Raw genomic sequence first — 23562 nt, forward strand, 5'->3', positions numbered from 1 at the left:
AATGAGGGAAAAGCATTTGTCACCAAACCAGCCCTGCCAGCAGATGCCTAAAGCACAGAGGCCAGGTGCTTGATAAATGCTGCGTTCAGAAGCAGCAGTTTCAGAGATGCTATCACTACCAGAGCGCATCCCTCTCCTGGAGCTGGCAGGCTTTCTACGAATGGAGTCCCACCACATCAAAGGCACGGGGTCAGGAAATTGGATCGCTCTCCCCCAGCTGTAAATAGCAGGCTACAGGTCTGACTTGGTGAAAGATCAACCTAATGTCAGAACCAGAAGAAAGGAAAGATAAAAGGCAAACAGTTCCAGCTAGAGACCTCTTTTCTGCTGACCGAGGTCAGCATCTGCTGACTGAAGGGCAGAAGAATAAAAGCCCAGCCTGGCCTGCAGGGCAGGGAGCCGAAGGAACCCACAGAAAGCCCTTGCTCTCTGAGCAAATGAGCAAACGCCCAGCATAGGCTAAACAAACGGTCGATGTCTGAAAGTGCTTTCCCAAGCCCAGGCAAAAGAACAGATTTAATAACCATTTTGACTCCTCCCCATTGCACAGCAGAGTGCACTGTGATTTTGTTACACAGCTTACAGAAGTCATCACCCCAGATGAATTTGAGAGGAAAGTCAGGCAGCGACAGAGGCACCTCACAAGGCTGACATATAAAAAGAGAAGAAAAATAAAAAGGAATTGGGTCCTTCAATTTGCTAGTCTCATACTTACAGGTCCATTAGCCAGGAACACTGAAGGAAACACCTCAGTGGAAGAAGCTGCACCTTGAAGCAAGACTGGGAGATTGTCATACACTGTCCCCCCTCCTCCTCTTAGGATCTTTAAAGGGTTTCCTGAATGCCAGCTCTCCAGCAATTTGCTCAACCTTACTGTATCAGTGTGTTCTTCTCGAGTCATCAAAAAATGAGTAACAAAAATATCAGGGCAATCATTAGAAAACCCTTCCCAGAAATCCAGGTGCAAATGCCTAACCCTCCCCCAAACCCAAAGGTGAAATCACACAAATTATACTGACCACAAACACCTGGAAACGGCCACAGGGCTTCTTTAGCAGCAAAGCACACAATGCTTAGAAAGAGCGGAGCAAACATACTACCTCCTGCAATTTTACCTAAGGTGAGGCAGCTGTGACTAATGGAGCCAAACACACTGACAGGTGGTATTAGGGGAGAGCACTGATAGAACTGTGAAATCAGCTGTGGTCTTAATTCACTGCTTTCAGCATCTTAATCAAGACTGGTCTACAGAAGCAAAAGAGCAGAAGGCTTTACTTTTAGCCCAACTTATCTATAAGCCTTAGAGGCCACATAAAAAACTGTTTGGTTAAAGCTTTTGGACCATCTGTAAAAGTAGGGCTTGTAACTATGATGGTGTCCTTAAGAAAAAACAAACAAGCCACTCTCTCAAAAAACAAGGCCTGTATATAGAACGATTCTGCATAAATGCCAGAGCACAGCCCACACTTCTCTCCAAAGCAGGGTGCTTTGGCTCATTACAGTTATCAACAGTAGCTTAGATCAGAGCCCGGGCAAGCGCAGTTTGCGCAGCCTCTGCGGTCTGAAGCAGGATGGGAGCGCAGCGTGCTTACAGAAGGATTTCAACAGGAGTCCTGCTCGCCCTGGGAGAAAACAGACATCTCAGAAATGTCTCCCTCATTTTCTTCTCTGTTAAAAGCACATCATTGTTAACCAAGATATAAGTGGGAAGCTCTTAATTCAATATTCCAGCGCGGAGAGTGGGAAACATAAGTTTCTATTAGTAAATGTATGCCCTGCATTCAGACTTCCCAGGAGAATTTAAACCAGAGACACTGAAAAGCATATTTAGAGCAAAAACAAGAAAGAGAAAACACCAGTTGTTTTACATGCTAAATGTAATTAGCTGATGCAACTCACTCCAGCCAAAATAAGTGAGATTCAGGAAAGGATTAGACACTTACATGGATAATGAGAATATCCAGATCGACAAAAGAGAACAAAGTTTGCATAATACAATCCCATTTCTTAGAGCACAGACCGACCTCTGGCAGATGGATGTTGGAAAAGGCTCCTCAGGGCAGCTTGTCCCATAATTTCCTCCTTAATGTTACGGCACCCTCTTGCATACAGGAAACTAGATTAAATATAGGATCAGCCTGGACTAGCAGTTCTTTGTTTGCAGTTGTATACAGGGAGCTTTGTTAAGGAACTCATGGACAGTACACATTTCTCTCATCTTTAATAATGTGGTTAAGAATATTGCTAGAAAGCTAAAATTGTATTTCAGCATTATAGCCACTGTGGAAGATGACTTGCAGGACATTTAATAGTACAGAAAGTGGATGTAAGCCACACGAGGGGACAGTGCAAGCACTGATAACATTCACTAGATGAGTTTGGTAAAGCATAAACGCAAAAGCAACAAAGAGGAAATAACATCAGTTTTGTACAATCCACTGAGAAACTTCAACAAATCACCAAAGGCTGCAAGCCAGCCTTTTAGACTAAGGACTTGGTTCACTGGCATTTTGAAGTCAGAATCTCTTTGATACCGAATAAGTCTAGGCAGGCTGCACAAACCATCGTTTAAGCTGTCATCAGTGGTGAAAGCGACCAACCTTTTTATTAGGTAGCTCTGAAAGCAGAAGCCATGGCATAGCAGCCTTCCCATCCTCCTCTGGTAGCTCACGTAAGCATCAGGTTTTAAGTTTGCTACATTCTTCTAGAGCTGAAGCTTTTAATAAGCAAGAGAGATTCATGGGTTTATGTCCACTGATCACAGGGCTGATCCCTGGTAGACCATGCACACACTGAGAACATGCAGTTTACTAGAAACCTAGGTCCTAAATTTCTAATTGATGCCAGACTACATAGCTTCTCTGGCAGCTTGTTCTTTTAGTCACTCATCAGCTGAGGGCATATCCTTGTCTTCATCATCAATCATATCTTTTAGCTGTTGACGAGCAAACTCCTCAAATACCAGCTCTGCTTCACTGAAATGGAAGAAACACAGTTCTTTCAAAATGATGTTAGCAGTTTTTTCTATACCAGCAGACTAAAGAAAACATATAGGAGGAAGAAGAGAAGCCCGCAGCAGATTCTGGTAATGTTTCTTTTGTCTTCAAAGGGATTTGGATCACATTCCCACAGGCACCATCTTCATTGGTGGTATTCTAGCTAGTATGAAAAGCAGTTGATTGAGCAAGTCAGGACACAAACTGAGGAGGTTTTAATCTGTACTGAATCATGCCCATTCCAGCTAAATATTTATCAGCTAGCTAAATAGTCTGCAGCCTGAAAGGGTCTTTGTCCAGAAATAAAATATGAAACCATTCATCCTTTTTCCTTCTGTACTAAAATAGTGGCACATGGTCAAATCTATCGAGTTCCTGAAACTTAGAGCTACAGAGCATCAGCTGACCACCAACACATCCCTCCCCCTCCAACTATGAGGCAAAACATGTTCTCTTAAACTAATTTCACAGGGTCAGTCATTGCTCTTCAACTGATAGCAGTAATTTTTCAAGCCACAGTAACTTACTCTGGATTTAAGCTCATATTCTGCGAACCCTGTGATTTTTCAGACAATTTTGAAGAGTTTTCAAAGAGTCAATGCACAACGGTGGCTAGAATTGTTATTAATGAAATACTACTAGTGAATAGTGAAATGTTATGAAAAGAAACTTACCCATCCTTCCCTGCAGTCATCAGCATGCAGTAGAAGAGGAAAAAAGACACGCCAAGTAGTTAGAACAGTGGATGCTTAAGCCAGCAAAAATTTATAAACTGACAAGACAAAGGAGTGACAAGCAGTAGGATTTGCAGCAATACAAGGACAACTCCAGAAAGTCTGAAAACGTGCATACATGCAACTGATGAAGCAAAACTTGATCTCCTGAATGGAAAAGGACTCCAGCAGCATTGCTCAAGACATCAGAAGGGCTGAGAAACAAAGACAGATTTTCCCATTTATGCTTGCGAGTGGTCACAGCTGTGAGAGACATCTGTGTGCACACTTCTACTCAGAGATGACAGTGCTTGCGTGACATAATGTTAGTCTTAATTGGTCTGTCACTGTAATTTAAGTAGTCAGCTAATGAGAAGATGATGTTCAATAAACATGAAGGTATTAAAATCAAACAAGGTCAGAATACAGAAAGGCCTATGTGGTCTCTCATTATATAGTTTATGCACTTGAGGCAATACTCCTGATTTCATCCTTGCCTAAATATAACCCTGAGACCTTTGGCACTTGTGTTCTTTAATGGGATCTTTGCTAACCACACCGTAACAAATCCTGCTTGCTAGCAAGATTCCTTGGAAGCTGTTTCAGCACAGCCTAAAATAAGCAGAACAAACTGTATTGCAGTGATGAAATGGAGGCAGGGATATTTTTGTTCTCACAGTTAACATTAGGTTTAGCAAGTAACAGTCACTTCACTGGCTTACTTCTTATGAGTTTAAGTCAGGGAGCAAAGCACACCGAGGTCATTGTTCTACAGAAGTCGCCAGGGATCTGGGATGCTTCAGTGACTAGATAACTTGCTACCTGGAGAACTCTCATCCACAGTCCACACTGAAAACAAGGGCAACAAGTGGCAACTAGCACTGCTGCAAAAGTCAGCATTAAAAGTATGCCAAATGGGGCCACTCTAGCCCAAAAGCCTCAAGACATTCATGATAGTGTCTACCCCAACTTAGAAAGGATGATTTCCTCTACTCACAGAAATCAAGATGAAGTCTAGAAAGTCTCAGGTCATGAATGCTTGATTGGAATGGATTTTAAATTAAATATTTAGAACTTTAAAAATTTCCAACACATAAAGCATCATTCTCATTTAATTTCTCCTCCAATTTTTATTCTTTAAATAGTCTGCTCTCTTTCCACTCTTCAAAGTACATTCATTACTATGGGAACAGTGACATCAATGACATGGGTGAAGCTGAGTGAGATACCCACCAATGCGGTTTGAAGCCAATTTTACAAAGTGGGTTGAGGGGGAAAATAGGTATTGTTTCAGCTGGGCATGTACTTTACTGTCAGATAAACGATTACAGAATCAATACCTAGGTATTGTGGCAGTAGCATAATGCTTATCATATACCTCAGATGTGAGATTACATTCAACAATGCACTACTTTACATTCAGGCTGCTATACTACATCCCATATGCTTGCTAAACGACTACATTTGCATCCTAGCAGGAGTTAGCCCCACTCCACATAGTTCTCTTGCTGTCCTGTGGCTTATTTAACATTATATCATTGCAAAATTCTCAGGAACCTGAAAATGTGTACACTTTTCCTTTTTTTAACTGGCATGCCAGCAATTATTTTAAGGGTTGGGAAGGGGCTGCGTTCAAGGATCGACGAGGCTGCAGAACGTCATCATACTCTCTGCAGAGGGTTTTCTGTAAGCTTTTATTATGCATCCACAGAAATGATTCCATATAATTAAAGTTGTGGCATATGGTAATTTTCATTATAAGCTTGCTTTTAACGTCTCTTAACTTATTGGGGGGGGGGGGGGGCGGGAAGAGTATGCTGTGTTATTTTTCAAGACATTCAAGTGCTTTCACTAATTTCTGAAAGTTACAATACCAATACAGGGCAGGTATAGCTTTACTATTAAAGTGACAAAGCATTTATGGGTTTATTGAAGCCATCTCTTTCATGAAAGTTCAACAAGGATAACAACAAGGAGCAGATAAATGAACATTTGTTGAACAACAGCCAAAACAAAGGCCAGTATCCAAGACATTGGCCTACAAAATGTAAAACATCAGGAGAAGGGCAGGAAAACCCCAGACCAAAGAACTCACACTGAGACCACAGCCTTGAGAAAAACCCAGCAGGAGCTTCTGGACTAACTGCTGACTGGGAAAGGTCTTGGAAGCATGAAGAGACACAGCCCAGTTTGAATCTATCTTTAAAAGAAACGGATCTCTATACATTTTTGTCAACAGGCAGAAAAGACAGACTGCCAATGCGACAGGAGCTGCTTTGCCTAAAAATAACCACCTGTGAATCACATGGGTCCAAAAACAGTTGCAAAACCAGCACACATGAAACATGCAAATGCTGGCCTACAAGAAGTCCAAGACAAGAAAGCTATAAATAAACATGGGAAAGGAGAGGTGGCAAGCCATTCCTATTCTGTCTCCTCCAGATACAGAAAAGAAAGATCAATCTGCAACAGCCACGCACTCTGACAGACCTGATTTTTACTGAGTGATGAATGCTTCAGAGCTTGCTCACAGAAAAATAAAAAGGGCAAAGCAATCTGCTGTGAAATAGAGCACACAGCAGTTGATCACACTTGCCCCAGTTTGGCCCTAAAAATATTAAACCATGTTCTTGAGAAAACTTATCTTTCTGAGGTTCTCTACACTCAAATCAGTCCTGCATGATTAAATACACTGATGCTACATGTGTTTTATTTACTTTTGCCATAAATCACCTTGGCTAAAAGAAGGGAAAAGGATATTACTCCACTGCAAGGAATAAATCATAAAACATGGCGTTTTTTTAATCCCACTTTAGCTTTGACTCTATAAGATGGTTGTTTTGACATCTTTTGTTTCTCTCAGCTGTTTCTTAAGATGAAGTGACAGTCAAGTAAGCAGGGAGGTACAACAGGCAAACTGGTTACTACTGACTCATCAGTAAAAACAAAAGGGAATGGAAAAAGAAGATAAGGAGTGATCTCAAAATTCCCTGTGCATGCACCCCTGCCTACACCCACTGCAGAAGCTGCTGAACAAGCCAACAAAGAAAAATTCCATCTTTTGGGACCTTTAAGAGTCTAAACAGTTTGTTGAAGTTCCATCTCTGCAATTAAGTCTTCATTCCAAATTAGATGGTATTTCACTAATGAAACACATTTTATTTCTCAGCGTTTATGAACTAAGGTGGTAGAATAAAAATTTAAAAAGCATGAACTCATAATTGGGAAGAGTGATTAGGCACAGCACATGGAAAACTACCAGCCATTAAAGCCGGAAAGAGTTTTAGTTTACCAGCTTCATATGGGAGGCTGTTTTATTCCCTGTAATGAGCTCAGACACAACATTCCTGCACAGTTTTCAAGTCAGCTATGCAGGCTTCAGAGGAATTTTCTGCTGTGTTACAGGATCTTTTTTTAAGAGAAAGCATTTATTTTTCAAGTTAACCATTTGTAGGGCTTCCCCATGGGATAAGCTCCTGAAACTACCTGTATTTTTTTCGATTTGTAAGAAACTCGCAATTTCCATCTGCATAAAATGCATGAACCATATCTGTCTTCTGAGAGCAAGCTCCTAGAAGACTTTGATGTAGCAAACAATACGTGGGCTGTGCCTTTGGTAAGAGGATGTGTTGGGGGAAGCGTTCTGAGAAATATTGCAGTTCTCCATTTCCCTTGGAAAGTCTTCTGCCCACATCCTTTAAGCATACTATATAAAAGAGTATATCAGCCATCCTTTGAAATTATCTTAGAAGGGAGAACCAACTTCCATTTCTCCTCATATTGCAAATGCTTCTGACAGAATTATCTGCCTGAAGCATAAGTAATAGAATGAGGGTTACAGCATTGTTAACACCAAAAAATGTCATGTAAAAAAATTCACACCATTCTAACAACGCAGAATTCTTTACGGTTGCCAGAGTTTGGGTGATCCTTGGTTAAAGTTTTCAAGCTTTTCTCTGTATCCATGAAAGCTGTGGATTTTGCAGCCCTGAGCTGCCCCCCAGCACCTCTGCCCTGCGAGGCTCCCCACTGGCACTAGATGGCCCTGACCAGCCACTGCTCCTGGGGCCAAACAGCACCAGTCCCAGCCCCTCACCCAGCTCCTGGGCAGAGGCATTGCTGCAGGGAAGTCGAAGGGAAAGGCTTCAGTATTTACAAGCTACCAGAAGAGACAAAAGACCCCTGTCAAAGCAGCTCTCCCGCAACAAGTCACCCATTTGAGATCACGATCAAGTGCTGGCAGAGCTCCACTGGCCTGCACCACGAAAGGGAAACCCGCAGCATGGGCATGGCTATGCCAACAAAAGCATTTGCTTCACAGCAGCTTCCCCAAAGTGATCCAACCTTATTAGTCCTATGCACCAACCCTGAGGACCTGATTTCCACCTTGCTGGCCAGCTGGAAGCAGCTGTGGGCTGCATGCTGCTGTGGGGTGTCCTGTGCTACTCCTCGGCAACGTGGCTGTCTCCTTTGCAGCCACAGCAGAAAGGGGGTGGGAGGGGAACAGGCCTTATGGATTTGTCCTGAAGATGCTTCCTAGACTGACTGTGCTACTCTGATGGGGGTGTAACATGCACAAACAACTTCTCCGATGAGCATGTTCTCTGGCTGTGCTAAGAGGCCATGCTGGCACAGCTCACAGCAGGGGTTTTCCCAGTGAAAATGGGTTTCCTATAGTGCAGTTCTTACAGGAAAGAAACCTACCTTCACTCACTCCAACACATCCATAAATAGCAAATACTGGGAATCACCCAACCAGAGCAACCTGAGTGTGGTGTGGATCACCAGTCTCTCTTCTCATCACTCATACTTGACTCCTCCAACAATTTTGCACAGTAAGGAGTCAAGTAGCCCTTTTCCAATGCTTCCAGTATAGAACAAAGCACCTATCTCAGGATAACTCTTCTCACAGCTTCCACCATCACCTTTCCAGTGGTTATGTTCTTAGAAACAGCTGTTTTAGGTAAGTCTGAGCCCAAAGAAACAAGAAAAAGAAAGAGAAGAGCGGCACAGAAGCAGTCATGGGGTTTTGTTTAAAGCACATGGAACTCTGTCCAAATATAGAGGAGAGGACAAGATGACTCCTCTATAACAGCCCAACATTGAAAGACCAGCATAATGTTTTGTGTTCAATAACTGCTTCAGATGCTGTACAGGAGCTTCTGATTTAGTGCAAGCAACTTGTAGTTTCTGTATGTTCACCATGAGAGAACAGAGCCAGCCAGGACCTGAGGAAGTGGGAGGAGAACACAGATGCTCAAGACAGCCTGCAGTTCTGGCACCTGATCCCAAGCCTCGACACGCCTAGGGAAGGCTGGCTCCTTATGCTGCTTTAAAGTTCCCACACTTTCATTTACTGACCTGACTCTGGAGAGACATTCCTCTCAGATACCCACTGAGCATAAAGGCCACAGATACTGTGGCCAATGACGCATCAAGATAACAGGGACTCTACAAATCACAAACAGTCTTATCACCTCTTAACTTTGCTTAAAACGTTTTGTTCTTTACAACGCTCATGTGTCTTAGGTGTCTTCTGTGACAGATTCTCGCTTGCTATATTGGAATCTGGCTAGGAATTGCCGACAGCTTCATTCAGGAAATTTTGTGCAGTAGTCATGAGATTTAACTGTGCAGTGCTTTCTCAAGCCCCTCTGCTTTGAGTTATGATTCCACAGATGAAAGATAAAAAAGGAACGTGATCCATTTCCACTTTCTCCCATCTTAGCCCCCTCCTCCCTGTTATTTTGTGCCTTAAGGTTGACATATATAAGTATACACATGCATACACATATAGCACATACAGAGAGCAGCCCCCATACTGGAGCCTTGTAGACTCTAAAGGCTTCTGGTAGAACAAATCACTATGAGCCTTGCAATTGTAATATTTCACCTGAGGCTGTTAATGAAGAAAGGCAAAAACCAGGCATAACTGACCTGATAGGTTCTTTTCCTCAGGTTTGGGGTGCATGAGACGAAACGGCAGCTCTGTGCCCACCTCGCTTTGGGGAGAAGAGAAAATGCATCAGATCCACAGCTCCACTCATGCCTGGTTCAGTCCCCTTCCCATCTCAGGCCAGCGCAAGCCCTGAACTCCAGCTTCACCCATTCTTTCACCTTTTTCTAGTCATAATTTTCTCCACAAAAAGAGTTAAACTATTGATTTCTCCCCAAACATTCCATGCATATCCACTTTAATAAACTGTTTATTATGTGCTGAATGTACTTGCATGTACATAAAATCAAAGATATTTCCATAATTGCCTCATTTTCACAGCTGAATGTGCAGAAATCTTATGTCTATCAGCTTAAGGGATAGTATTTTGGGGTTTTTTAGGGAGGCAGGAAAGGGAATAGGAAAGAGGATAGAAAAAAAGATTAATTAACAACTACAACTGCACAGTCTGAAAAGGAAGATGACATTTACCTGGAGGTGAGGTCTCCCAGCATGCTACAGAAGAAAACAAGGAGAAAAACACAAGCATATTTAGTGCCTTTCCATTCTGGTGCTCTACCAAATGCTGTTGTATTGGTGGACTATTGAAATCATCTTCTTCATATACTCTTCTCTAGTTGCCGCAAAGCATAATATCCAAATAAACTTGCTTTTAAAAAAGGTAATTTTCAATTTTCATGTCCTTCCCATGGAGAAGGAGTCTAAGTTTTTGAACTCCAGACTAACTGTTGGGCATGGCTATTTTTCTGAGAGCCAAAGGGCAAGGCAATTGGGGGAATACAGAAAGCAGCAGCCATTTTATCACACTTTAGGCAAATCGTTCTCATTTTTATAGTAGAAAAAAGGATAGATGAATGAAATACAAAAGTGAATATCATCAACTGAGAGCGTTTATCCTTGTCCTCTTTTGCACTGTATGTTGGGAACTAGCTCACGTTGATAACATCAGCTTCTCCCAGAAAGCTGGCTCTGTACAGAACCTGAACTACAATATTTACGACTCTCAGGCAGATCTCTCTACCTTTGGCTCCAGAAGAATAAGAACACCGACATAAAGGCTCACACAAAGTTTCACTTCAGTTCTTACAAAATAAGTTATGGCTTTGAAACAAAAAATTGTAATGCAAACCAGAGGTTCATATTTCAGCCATAAAGTCATATGGTATCTAAGGTTGGTAATCCAACCCCTCTGGCTCAGGACAAGTTCTCTGGATAGGCCAAGACTGATTTCCAGGCAATTTATGCTTTAGAGGGAGCCTGATGTCCTACAACATGTGCCTTTTCTCTTAGGATCCTGCCCTCTCCCCACTTGTCAACGAAGTACACACACACTCCTCTCTCTTAACTCTATGCAGATGTAGCAAAACGTCTGTTACTCTTACCCTGGAACAGTGAGCTTCACTTTGATCCTGTAGGAAACCAGAATCCCCATCACTGTCTTGTCTATTCCCTCCTTAATACTACCAGAGAAAACAGAGAGCAGTGTTAGGTGGCGCAGCAACATTGCAACAATATACAGCTGGAACATGAACTAGGTGAACGTCCTATTCTCCTGAATGTGATAGAGCAGACAAGTGTCAGGGAGAGCTAATACCTCCAGACCTGTGATCACACTTTACCCTGAATTAATAATAGGGCAAGCAATGCAACTTAGATGTACCCACCTGGACACACATTTACAGGTACAAACTCCTGATAGAAGTGTCTCCTCCACTCTCCCCTCTACTTTACAACCCTCCACTACATGGGACCATTTAAAACTCTACTCACATAGTACTAGAAGCCAAGTTGGTGTCCTCATCCTTTAGCCTTCCATCCAGAGCTATTTCCCGTGTCTCCCGGTTATTTGCTAGCAAGGGCAAAAGCGTCAGCGTCTTGGTCATGCTGCTGTTTGGCTGGACCTTTTCTCTGAAAATAAGAAGATGAGAGGAGGAAAGTGATACGCTCTGATTTGTGTTACACACCCAACCAAGAGAATTTCAAAACAGATTACAAAGCCATCCACAAGTGGAATTTATCTGTCCAGATTTAGCTGTCTACAATGCAGATGTATACATCTAAACTAGATAAAAATATTCCCTTCATAATCAGCAGAGAGGAACAAGCACTTGCAGAAAATGATTAATTTCATTTTAAGTCAGACTTCTAAAGTAGGTCAAAACTATGCTGCAGACCTCCAAACTTGGACAAAATGAATCCCAGTTGAGAAGACCAATACTCAGTGGAAAACATGTCCCTAAGCTATGGAGCAAAACACCAGAAAAATATAAAGTGTCTGGGTGTGTCCAACCCTCCTCACAAAGGAAAGTTCAATGTTGCACTGCCAATGCAGCGCAGTGCAAAAGAGCATGTGGTTCTCCACAATGTCAATAGGCTCAAGGTTTTCATGGGCTTTCTAAGGCCAGAAGAAGCCAAAGGCAATGGTATGAAAACAGCTGACTTCAAGCTAAAGCATCCAAGACTCCCACCCAAACAGCAGCACCTTTCAGAAAGATGTTGCATCTCTGTTTAAAGATTTCAAGCAATGAGGAGCCTTCCACAGCCCCTGCTAAATTTTTATAGTAGGTAATTACTCTTCAAACCTCTCCTGCAATTTCTCCTTCCTCTGAAAAAAGGTGCAGGGTCCCTGCTGGCTATGTGAAAAAGAGACAGGCTGCATCCAGAGAGCACGGGTGGTGTGGGACACACACACGAGGTAAGAGGTGAGGAGAGAGCACTGTAACAGCAGGCAACTGCCAGACTATAGCTAGGAGTACCTCCCATTACTGAGGAGGAGGTAATTAAAAGGGTGTGAAGAAGCAAGAAGGGATAAGCCGAGCATTTACTCACTGTATTTCCTCAGCAGTTATCACTTTTGTATAGAAATCACTGGAGTACAAAACCACATTGGCAATCTGCTCCACTGAGTGAGAAAGGAGAAAATGGACAATCAGTTGTGCATATGCATCACAAACAACATAGCTGCCCCCCTGCCCAGTCTCAGAAATGGAAGACATGAGGAGGACATCAGGAAAACCCATCCATTTAGAACCTGAAGGGACCATCAAGTCAGCGTGACATGAATAGAGACCAACAGCACACAAATGGCCAAAGTCTATCTTCCCTGAAAGGCACCCAGGCTTGATTTGGAGATGACAAAAAGTCAATATCCCTCAGTTTCCCTGGGGAGCCTGCTCTTTCCATTATAAAGATCTCTCTTTTCCTTCTCTAAGCATGTCCACTTTTACCTCTGGTCACTGGTATCTCTTGGGCATCTATAGCCCATGCATTTGCATTCAGGAGACACCATCATCAAGCAGACTGCAGTCAAGAGCCTGTGATAATAAACGGCTTATATTCTCCAATCAAACACCAAAAAACTGTAAGGTAATTGTCACTGAAACACTGATGAGGAGAGAATCTGGGGACCAAAAAGGTCATCTGAAGCCTGACAGAGGCATGTCACTCTAAAAATATTTGGGAATCACTAGACAGTGCATCCAAGACCAGTACTGAATCGGCTTTCTCTGCTACAGTTTTGTAAAAACCTCAGCAATTTTGTTCCCTCCCTGCCTTCTCTTCTGTTTCTCATAGACTGGTTTGGGTTGGAAGGCACCTTAGAGATCATGCAGTTCCAACCCCTTGCCGTGGGCAGGGCCCCCTTCCCCCAGCCCCATCCAACCTGGCCTTGAACCCTGCCAGGGAGGGGGCAGCCACAGCTTCACTGGGCACCCTGGGCCAGCACCTCACTACCCTCAGAGTAAGTAATTTCTTCCTTATATATAATCTAAAATTACATTCTTTCAGTTTAACGCCATTACCCCTTTTCCTATCACCACATGCCCTTCTAAAAAATCCCTCTCCAGCTTTCCTGTAGGAGCCCCTTTAGCTACTGGAAGGCTGCTTTGTTTCTCAGAGACAAAACCATTCTTTGTCATCCACAGGTCCAAGTGCAGTGAGGCATGTGGGATAAAAACACACAGTGCCACAAATAAAACACGGGTACAGTACTGAAACTCCTCTGAAATTCAGCCCCTGCCCTCAGCTTCCTCAGGAGGAATTACACCATCACTAGCAGAGAGGCTGTTTCACACATTGCCAGATACTTCTCAAACCCCAGCCAAAATTGTATGCAACCTAGGCACGTTCACAATTAGCAGAAGCATGGCATTGACAAGGGAGGCCTTCCCACTGGCCTCCCAAAAGAAGTGGATTTTTCCCCACAGCATCTGCCTTGCCTGCTGTAGGTGTCAGACACTTTCTCTTTACTAGAGGGGACATAGTGGTGCCTGAAAGTAAGCCATATGAGTAACCATGAGAGTCAGGAAAAAAGCTGTAGTGTTTCACTTGGTGAACAGCAAAGAAACAGCAACAGGTTGGAGGGACAAATTCCTGACTTGTCCCAGACTGACTGCTTAAGCTGTTGCAAGCACCAAATTCAGACTCTCTTTCAGTTCTCTCACCATTCAGTCTTCTTGCCCTCAAAGAATCCCAAGAAACAGTAAAAACATACCCTGGACTTTGATCTTCTTCACTGTTTTGTCCGTGCTGTTGTTGATGGTGACAGTGACTGGAATGGGCTCACCATGGTAGTACACCTAGAAAGAATGTGATGCTCAGAAATCCAGCCAGGAGGCTTCTCTCAAGCCCTAAACCCCTCTAGTCTCCCCTGATTAAACCTCCTCAGAGGCCAGATAAGGCAAGATGACCCTTTCCAGTGATTCACAACCCTTCCTTCAATGACTTATTTAGCCTCAGATGCATGTGGTAATGGGGTCTCAGCCTCCCCTAACAGTAGCTACTGACAGAAATTACATTAGAGCCCCTGAGTGCTTGGACAAGTCAGTCTCAGCTGACACCACCTGAATATCACATGAAGTAGCTGCTTTAAGCAGAAAAATGTTTATTGGCATGCCAATATGATGATGTCCACAGCCCCAGGGCAAACCTCTCACCTCTTTACTAAGGCAAGCTTTCAAGTGTAATGGCTTGTTGGACATGAAGAACTGCCAGGTGGTCTCTGCACAAGGTTGGGGTCCTGGGTTTTCCGGAGCATACTGCACCTTACGGATCAGCAGACGTGTAGAGTTCCTGGGAAGCAGCAGAGGACAACATGGTGGTACTTTGTGCTTGGCTGGGGCAGTTCTGCATTCGTATGTGCTTACACTCAGGAAGCCCACTGTCAAGTGGGACAAACCTGAACAAGCAACCAAGGTGCACTACTGGACCACCCACCCCCTTTAAGAAGGGCAAAGCTGAAGACAGACAGATACACACATTCTGTTACCTCTTATGAATTCTCTCTTCCACATTGTCTGTTGAGAAAGCTTTCACCTCAAAGTCCACCCCACAGGTCTGCCAGAAGGAGAGAAGACAGCTGTGAAATCAGTGTCAGAAGCCAAAAACATCTGCAGATGTTTAAATATCTTACTGTTATAATAGAGATCCCTGCCAACTGGCGTGGCAGCATCCACTGGTTCTGTGCTACTTCTGATAAATGAGGCTTAATTCCCAGCCTTTGACAGATGACATTCCTACTCCTAAAAGGCCTTCTGTGAGAGCAACGCTGTAGAGGTCACAGCATGCTACACATTATAAGACTGACCAGGCTGCAAGGTTCTCCAAGGCCACCTTGGGTTTCTGAACTGAATTTCTGAATTGGCTTTGTAATGTCAATACCTGACTCAGGGTCCACCTTCTTCCTTCCCAAAATCTAAGGAGTGGGAGTGATCAGGCCTCACTGCCCTTTGCTTTAACAGGTTCATACCATCATGGGGACATCTGTGTGAGTCCCAGACAACTGTCTACAGAGCAATATGGGAATTTTTGCTAAAATATAATTCCTTGGCAAAAAACACAGCTTATCTTTGTTGCACTGGATTCTACAACCTGCATCCCACTTTGCCCAGCTGTTAGACTAGCTCTGCTGTTCAGAGAAGCATCTAGTTAAGTATAAAAGGAATATTTTAAATGGTGTCAGAAACCTTGCAGAACATCTCATAATCTGGTGCCTTTTACTCCAGGGTTTTAATTTTGTTTACACACATGTGCAAACCAGCCCTTCTCTGAATTTGTTTTAATTCAGAAGCAGGTCTTAACACATGCTATTTATAACAGTCTATGAGATTTTAGGCACTCAGTCTCCTTTTCTCTCACGTAGCCTGACAGCTACAATCATTTCATGTGCAGCCAATCCGCAAATCATGTGGTACCCTTAAGGAAACTATAAGCATTGCAGATTTAGTAGTCTTGCTCCTATTTGACTAGATTCTCTTTCTTATTCTGTGGACTTAAATTCCAGCTCTGTGGCATACACTTGTAGCTTTTAAGTCAGGTTGACATTTGTAGCATAGCACAATGAAGTCCAGTATCACTTTATTCTTTTCACTTTCAAGCTAGCCAAATAAATTCACATGACTTCTTCCATCTGACTTGCCTCAACTGTGATAAGCACAAGTGTCCCATTGGTCTCACCTTATCAGTATCACGAGGTGAAGGCTGCAGGGAGACTGAACAAGGCAGGTAATCTGGAAACTGTGGGAGGAAGAAGAGAAAAACACCCCAAAGCAGTATTACACAGATACTCTAGTTAACATGTTGCTCACAGAAGGTACAAAGCAATCCTGAAGATGACAGGCCACTCACTGTAATGCAGTAACCCTTTGAAGTTCTGGCTAAAATAGGGGCCTTAATATAGTGAGCCTTATCTTGCCTTGTATGAACAAGTCCCTCCCTTCCAAAAATATTTTAATAGCCAAGAAAAAAAAAAAAAAAAAAAAGAGAGAAAAAGAAAAAAAAGTCCAGGCACATGAAGCACCTGGTCTAAAAATCAAACAAGGCCATAGAGGCACAGCTTAGAGTAGAAGCTGCAACATCTGGCTCCTGATCCAAGATAATGAATGAATACAGCTCCCAGCAGCAGTACTCACTGTTCACACAGGCTTGAAGCTCGAGCAGAGCATCTCTGTGACAGAAATGCAACTAAGGCCATGAATACCAGTCAGCCACCAGCCAGTAACCATTCGCTCCTGGCCTGGGCAGGGACAGCAACTCCAGACATCAACTGGGAAGGCTGCAAAGTAGCTCATGGATACTGAGTGCTAACACCACGTTAGAGAGTCTAGTAATTTGACGATCATTAGATTTTGTATTTGAGTGGTTAATAACATTACAGCAGGTACCAACCCATTTAGCAGAATCACTGAAAGACTTATTTACTGCTATATCAGAGTGTGTGTTTTCAAACCTGGATCTTCCTAGGGAATGCTAAGGCAGACATGTCACTGACAGTAATGGAAGAATATCCTGTCAGAATTAGAATTTGGCTATGAGCTGTTACTTGTTGACAACATCTAGTGAAGAGCTTTTCATCTGCTTGTTTGATCCATAAAATTTTTAAAGAGAAAGGATTTGGCACTTCCTCTATGAGCACTAGGGAAATGGCATAAAGTATTCCAGCCCCTCAGGAATGGGAAAGACAAGGATATATGGGGCCGTTGCTAGCATAAAAATGTGGCATGCTTCCTTTCCTTTTCAAGGAAAGTACATTTCACATACAGTTAGGATCATGCTGCGCTTTATCACTTAGAAAAAAAAAAAAAATTGGTACACTGCCTGTCACTCAAAATCAGAACTTTGCATAACATGAATCCACTATTAATCCCTGCGTTCAGTCCCTCACCAGGTCTCAGCAACCAGGTAATAAACAAGGAGAAGGGGGTCAGAGGCTCTTATGAGATACTTACTGTAAAGAAAAAGGGATAAGCATTTTTCCCTAGCTTCTTTAGCAGAGATTCCTGCAAGTGGGAGAGAGACTCTGGCTTGTCAACGGGCGGGTACACTTGGACCCTAGAGAAGAACAGGTCCCGTCGGAAGGTGAGGCCAATCACATCGATGTCTTCCCGGCCATATCGGAAAGCACAGGTCAGGGACACATACACTGCAAAGAAGCACATGATGGCTAAAGCATGCAGCAGGCTAACAGTGCAGCCAGGGTGGGGTGTAAAACCCTCCTGCATTATAGAGAAACCCATTTCAACACTGTTGAACAACCCAGTAAGTATTCATACCGTTTGCTAGAACATACGTTACGTTGAGTAAGAAGCCCATTCACTGGGGAAGAGAGTTACATTTGTACCCTTAAAACAATAAAAAAGGTTCTATCTCAGCATCTCACATCAAAAGAGGACTAACAATCTCTGAAATTTATGTTACATAAAACATCAAACCTTTTTTCCCCTTGAGAATTGTAGGATCCACCAATACAACACCATCTGAAAAAAAAGGAAAAAATACAAAAGATTAACAGAGGATAATCAGGGTTGAGAGAGCAGTATGGGCATCACTCATACTTGTGGACTTACCTACAGGTTCCACAGTCCCTACGTTGTCAATGAAGTCTCGCTTTCCCAGGTAGATGGTCAGCTGTAGGGAGAAGATGACCATGGTTGAACTACGAAGTGTTGATGGTTGTGTGTTAAGGGCTGGGGGGGAGATACACAGTAGAGAGCTATAAATCTTGTAGAGATCAGAACAAATAAATTTTAAATTGAATATATTTTTTTTCCAGCAAACATCCAATCCCCACCAGATTCAATGGGATTATTCACATGCTTCAGGACATCAGAACTGAAGACCTGATGTAGACCAGCTCTCAGAAGTACAACATAAACACCTGTGCATGGGACAAAGAACTATAAAGATTTTTTTGATGACATCAGGTTGGAAAGACAATCAGCTTTATTTTAAACATTTACCAGCAGGAGGACAACCCAGAAGGAGTGAGAGACAAGTTGCCTTCCTCTTGTATTATATGTGAAGCTTGTCCTATAAATTGTTTACATCATCTCCTCAAACTCAGCTCTAAATACAGTTCATGATCCTTCCTCAGGAAAAAAAAAAAAAAAATGAAGGGGACAGAAAAGAGCTTTCTAATAAGTCTCCAGTCTGACTACAAATAAAACTCATACTTATATAAACCCATTGTTATGGTACTTACAGCTTTGTCACGGGCACTTTTTTTGAAGACAACTTTTTGTTGAGGAGAACTAGCATTCTTCCCACTCGTCTTTTGAGACTCAGGGCAGCTCATGGTCAGAGATGGGTATGTGGCTGTGGGTGAATGAAGCTTTTCTGCCCCAAAATGTCCTGAGAAAGATGTCAGAAAAAAATAGGTCAATGAGATAAAAGTGGAATTATACTTGGTGGGTAAAGCACTCTCCTCCCACATATAGTTTAGCAAAGACTATTTCAGTAGATACTCAGGTACAGCACAGAAGGTGGGTTTCCTTAAATTTTACCAGTTCCACAAAAAAAAAACAAAACATAAACCCATCTATTTAAATAACAGATCTTCAGAAACATTACAAAAGATCAAGAACTCTTTTTAATTCATATGAAAAAATTAGTAGACTAATAGAAAAATCTAGAGGGGAAGGGATAGCTTGGCCTTTGCAGAGAGGTTTGTAAAGAGTAATTTTATGAAGAAGTCTATAAGAGCACAGATAAAGCTAATCTGATCAACACAGGGTACTTCAATTTTCAAAAGGTACCTCAAGATTTGTCATCAGAGGCTCTGAATTGTCATGAGATAAGAAGGAAGATCATTGCATTCATTAATAATGGGATAAAATATTGGGAATAAATATCAATACATATGGGGTTTTGCTACTGTCAGGGTTAGGACTGTTTTGGGGGGTTTTGTTTGTTTTTGTTTTGTTTTGGTTTGGTTTTTACCATTGCAAGTATACAACAGTGCAGTGTCATCTGTCCTGGGATGTCTGCTATTGAGCATATCCTTGAATGAATGGAAAGAAGCCTAGATAAGGAGTGAATACCCTGCCCACAGACACAAAGCTATTCTGGATTCCCAAAAATAAGGCCACCTGTGTTAAGCTGGAGGAGTGCTTCATGATGCAGACTGGATAGGTGATGAAATACTATATATTCTATATTAGTACGTGAAAAGTATTGCACTCAAAGAGAATACAACCATAGTCTGACATGCAGTTGTACCTGGTATTGCTTAGGAAGAATGCGTTGACATAAGCAGAGAAGTTATTAGGAAATAAATCAAGAACAAAACACAGAATGCTATTTATACCATTTCAGAACCCCTTACATATCCACATCTTGGATATCTCATGCTCAGTTTAAGACCTAGAAAGCTGGTATATGTATTGGTAAGGAGTCAGATCAAACCCAAAATAGGAACTCATCTGTCCTACTGTATTTTCTTAAATCAGAACCAAATGCAACCCAATACTTGCAGGGTATCATTGACCTCAAACCAGAATGGACCTCAAGAACATAACAGTCCAGCTACCTGCACAGAATGGTAACAAGTATAACCAGGGGTCGGGAACAGCTTGTACCTAAGGAAAATAACAGATGGATAAGAACCTTGGGGGAGGGAGCGGAAAGACCAAAAGGACACAAGAGATATCCAGAGAAGTGTCCATAAAACCTGAGTGGTACAAAGTGGAGAGAGATTATTTTTTCACTTTGTTGTAAGACATAAAATTGCAGCATCCAGTTAAGTGATCAGCCAGCAAATTCAAAATAAAGTGAAGCTTTTCTCCACATAACACAAGATTTAAGAGTGCAGTGTGTTGGTGCAGAAGGCTCTGGAAAACACCAATATGAATTGATTCACGGGATTAGACAAGTTCATAGGGAAAAGGCTTTTGGCAGATGTTGGACAGGATGATCCAGGCACAACCTTAAACCTGTAAGGCTCTGAAGCTGCGGAGCAGCATCAGGAAATGACAATGCCTTATTCTTACACTTCTCCCTATTGGACCTGTATGAATGACTGTACTGTGTTAGACAGACCATTGGTCTGACAGTGTATGACTGTCCTTGCAGTTTGCTTCCTTTCTGCTTTCTTTCCCATTTTAAAACTGTTTCAAGAATAGAAACAGTTTCTAGGGCCTCTGTGCACAAAACAAACTGTAGGAAAAGGAAAACCTTCCCCTCTTAGAGAGCTGGAAAAAAACATAAGGTAGAGATTAGAGACACACTTTACACATGCTTAAGAATTTATATTTTTTTGAAGTATAGGTAGGTTTTCTAAGTCCAGAATAGTATTCGTTGCTGAATGGACACCCTACTTATGCTGTAGATCCAAATAAAAAAAACAGCAAATAACATTAAATACCTTGCTGTGTTCCAGATGCGACAGGAGCTGCCACAGGAAAAAGACGTGAACTCCTGAACTACTGAAGAAAGATGAATTTTCCACGCAGCTGTGTCCTATGCTTCTCTGCATCTACCTGAGGGAATCACTAACCTCTTAGCAAACAAGGAAGACAATTTGTAGGGGATTTGAAAGCACGTCTCTAGTTGCGTCCATCCAGGATTTCAAGAATTAATCCCCCTCCAAGAGCAAATATTGTACCTGGGCTAAGATTCAACTGGAAAGTGGTTAAGTCAGCAACATAAAGCATTACCTAAGGAAGCTCAGATCGCCAGTGGTCTACAATGTCATACTCACATGGTTTGTAAAGACTACAGACTTACATAGAACAGGATGGTTACTGAAAGCAGCTTTAATCTAAAGCTCTTTCTCTATCGTCTCCTTCCCAGAGTTGCAAGCCATCCAGCCTGATAAGAAGCTGAACAGACAAGAGCCATTTACGAAAAAGGGAGTTTATAAAACACCAAACCAAGTCCCTATAAATAGATGCCATTATGAAGAACTACCAAACATTGAGAACAATGTCTTATTCTCATAATTACTAAACAGTTTATCTATTACTGCTTCACCAACATCCCATTGGCATGCTGATGCAAAGCAGTACGATGCTAGCTAGTATACCTCCCCTCCTTAATTTACTTACAGAGTGAGGCACAACATCCAAGATGTGAGACACGTGAACAGATATCTCAATCGATTTAGCTTTTCTGTTCACAAATGGCCCAAGAATAGCTTCCCCCTGGCCCCCACCCCACCCCAGGAATTTAGTCTTGATATTATGCACAACAATGTGTAATTTTTGGCTTGCAAGCTGCGTGAACAGCTGTAGCTTTCCTCTGGGCTGCATCTGTTAGTTTGATTAGAAAGGTCACATGATATTGCTCTCCACTTGCCAGCCTGAACAGCCCCCTCCATCTCAGGCAATCTTGCAGTGACAAATCAAGCTGGCTTTTTGCAAACAATCACCAACATTTGCCTGAATATAGGGGCCTGGGTACACAAATTATTGCAAAAAAATGAACACAGAACCAGTGTTCCTCAGCTCATTCAGTGTTTTCCAAATTCCAGCAACATTTTATTAACTGGAGGTGGATTATTTGGAGAGCTTAATCACTACTCTGTTTAATCAGCTCTGGCAAACACAAACCAGCCAGCCCTAAAACTGGGAAATTCATGTATGCCTGTGCTGCTGAAGGAAATCCAGATCCTGGTTGTAGGAAGTAGGGAAGAGACCTCAGAAATTAACTCACAAAATCCACACATTCTATTCAGTCCCACAGTGCAAAAGCAAAAAGGGGAAAGTGGCTTTTATTACAGTTTGTGCTGCTGCCAGTACAGGATTATTTGTCCTTCACAAGAGGAATGAGCATTCCTGCTATACCTGCTCCTCCTCCAAGGGCCTGGGAGGCGTGCAAACATCTGCAGTGGAGTTCAGAAGCAGCTTCTCTGTAGCTCATGCTTCCTAACAGCCCTGGGTGTGGAGAGAGATGCCCACCCCACCCCCAAACCCACTTGAAGGGAAGATCCACCTTCAGCAGAAAAACAGTGCAACAGCCACCTCTGCAAAGCAGGTATCTCCATTTTCTCTTCTTCCCTCTGCAGCTCAAAGCAGAAAAGGGGACAATAGAAGTAAAACTATAGGAACAACAACAAAAAAAAAGGTAAAAGTGGTCACTAGAATTTTCTATATACCTCGGTCCTAAGGAATTTTAATCTAAAATGCTTAAGGTCTTACCCATTATCCTTCAGTATTATTAACCTACTTCATAACAGCATCAACAGGCAAAACAAAGCCCTTTGTGTAAGATCTGTGCCCATGTTGTAGAAAAACGCAAGTATAGCGGCCTAAATTATAAACATCCTAAACCCATTCTGATCCTCCTCAGCAGAGCCTGTAGAGTTTTTATTATATTAATCTCCCAATAATCCTTCATCATGCTGACTTGTCATTTAGTGATCTGCTTTTCCGCAGTAACCAAGGTCACCTGGACTCGTGGTAGGTGCCTTTTCAAGAAGGATGTTTTGCCACAACAGCAGGCAGAAGAAAAAGTATCTTGCCTTTAGAAATGCTTCAGAATGCCAGTGTGAATCTTGTAATTTTTCCTACGGTTGTCACGTCCAAGAGGTGGACAGAAGGCTTCTTTTCTTATGAAAACAGGAGCGTGGTCAGTGATGGCTCTTAGCTCCATATGAACTTTGTGCATTAAACAGGTGAAGGCTTTGCTTGATTACTCTGAAGTAGGAACCAGAGCATTACCTCCAACAAGGGGTTTTGTGTTTTTAAAGAAACATGCATCTCTTATGACTGGCTTAAAAATTTAACAAGGTAGCAGTCAAAGTATCACAGCAGAAAAAGCTTTGTATTTTCAGCAGTGTCTGAAATACACGTAACTAATTTTCTCAATGCAGTCATTTATCCAAAACATCCAAGACTACATCAACCTTTCAAGGACAGAGGTACTTGTTCAACATGGTAAGACTTTCTTCAGTCTCAAGGTAGCATTCCTGAGACAGGGCAAGACCAGGTTGTATCCGTGGGACGTCCAGCTTCAAGCTAAGAGCATTATCCTCTTTCCCCCTCTACACCAAATCCCACAATGTGCTGAACCCAAATCCACACTTCAGGAAAACATAGCACAGAAAAACATGTTTCAGGTTCCCCTCTTTGCTCATTCAAAAGATCTCAAACACAGACACACAAATAAATGAATCAGAGCACTG

At 42.4% G+C, this 23562-nt stretch overlaps 1 protein-coding gene across 5 annotated transcripts; it reads right to left on the minus strand.

Annotated features, from left to right (window-relative positions):
* Positions 1-1859: 1859 nt before the first annotated feature.
* On the minus strand, positions 1860-20998 carry SAG (S-antigen visual arrestin). 5 transcript variants are annotated; one of them, XM_032990588.2, is made up of 17 exons: positions 20803-20998; positions 19196-19218; positions 18643-18791; positions 18008-18068; positions 17873-17917; positions 17390-17583; positions 16119-16178; positions 14932-14999; positions 14600-14735; positions 14158-14242; positions 12495-12567; positions 11436-11573; positions 11048-11125; positions 10137-10160; positions 9647-9711; positions 3671-3680; positions 1860-2975 (listed from the first exon to the last, which is right to left on the minus strand). In XM_032990588.2, exons 3-17 carry the CDS (start codon positions 18733-18735, stop codon positions 2882-2884), a joined length of 1224 nt encoding a protein of 407 aa, XP_032846479.1. In that variant the 5' UTR covers positions 18736-18791; positions 19196-19218; positions 20803-20998; the 3' UTR covers positions 1860-2881. The 5 variants fall into 5 exon arrangements, with proteins under 5 accessions (XP_032846479.1, XP_032846478.1, XP_032846483.1 ...); XM_032990587.2 differs by lacking the exon at positions 19196-19218 and having other exon boundaries at positions 20803-20994; XM_032990590.2 differs by lacking the exons at positions 1860-2975; positions 19196-19218 and adding an exon at positions 3005-3155 and having other exon boundaries at positions 20803-20996.
* Positions 20999-23562: the final 2564 nt, after the last annotated feature.

Source organism: Tyto alba, unplaced genomic scaffold, assembly GCF_018691265.1.
Source record: "Tyto alba isolate M040663 unplaced genomic scaffold, T.alba_DEE_v4.0 Super-Scaffold_10, whole genome shotgun sequence".
In the NCBI taxonomy this organism is placed as follows: Eukaryota; Metazoa; Chordata; class Aves; order Strigiformes; family Tytonidae; genus Tyto; species Tyto alba.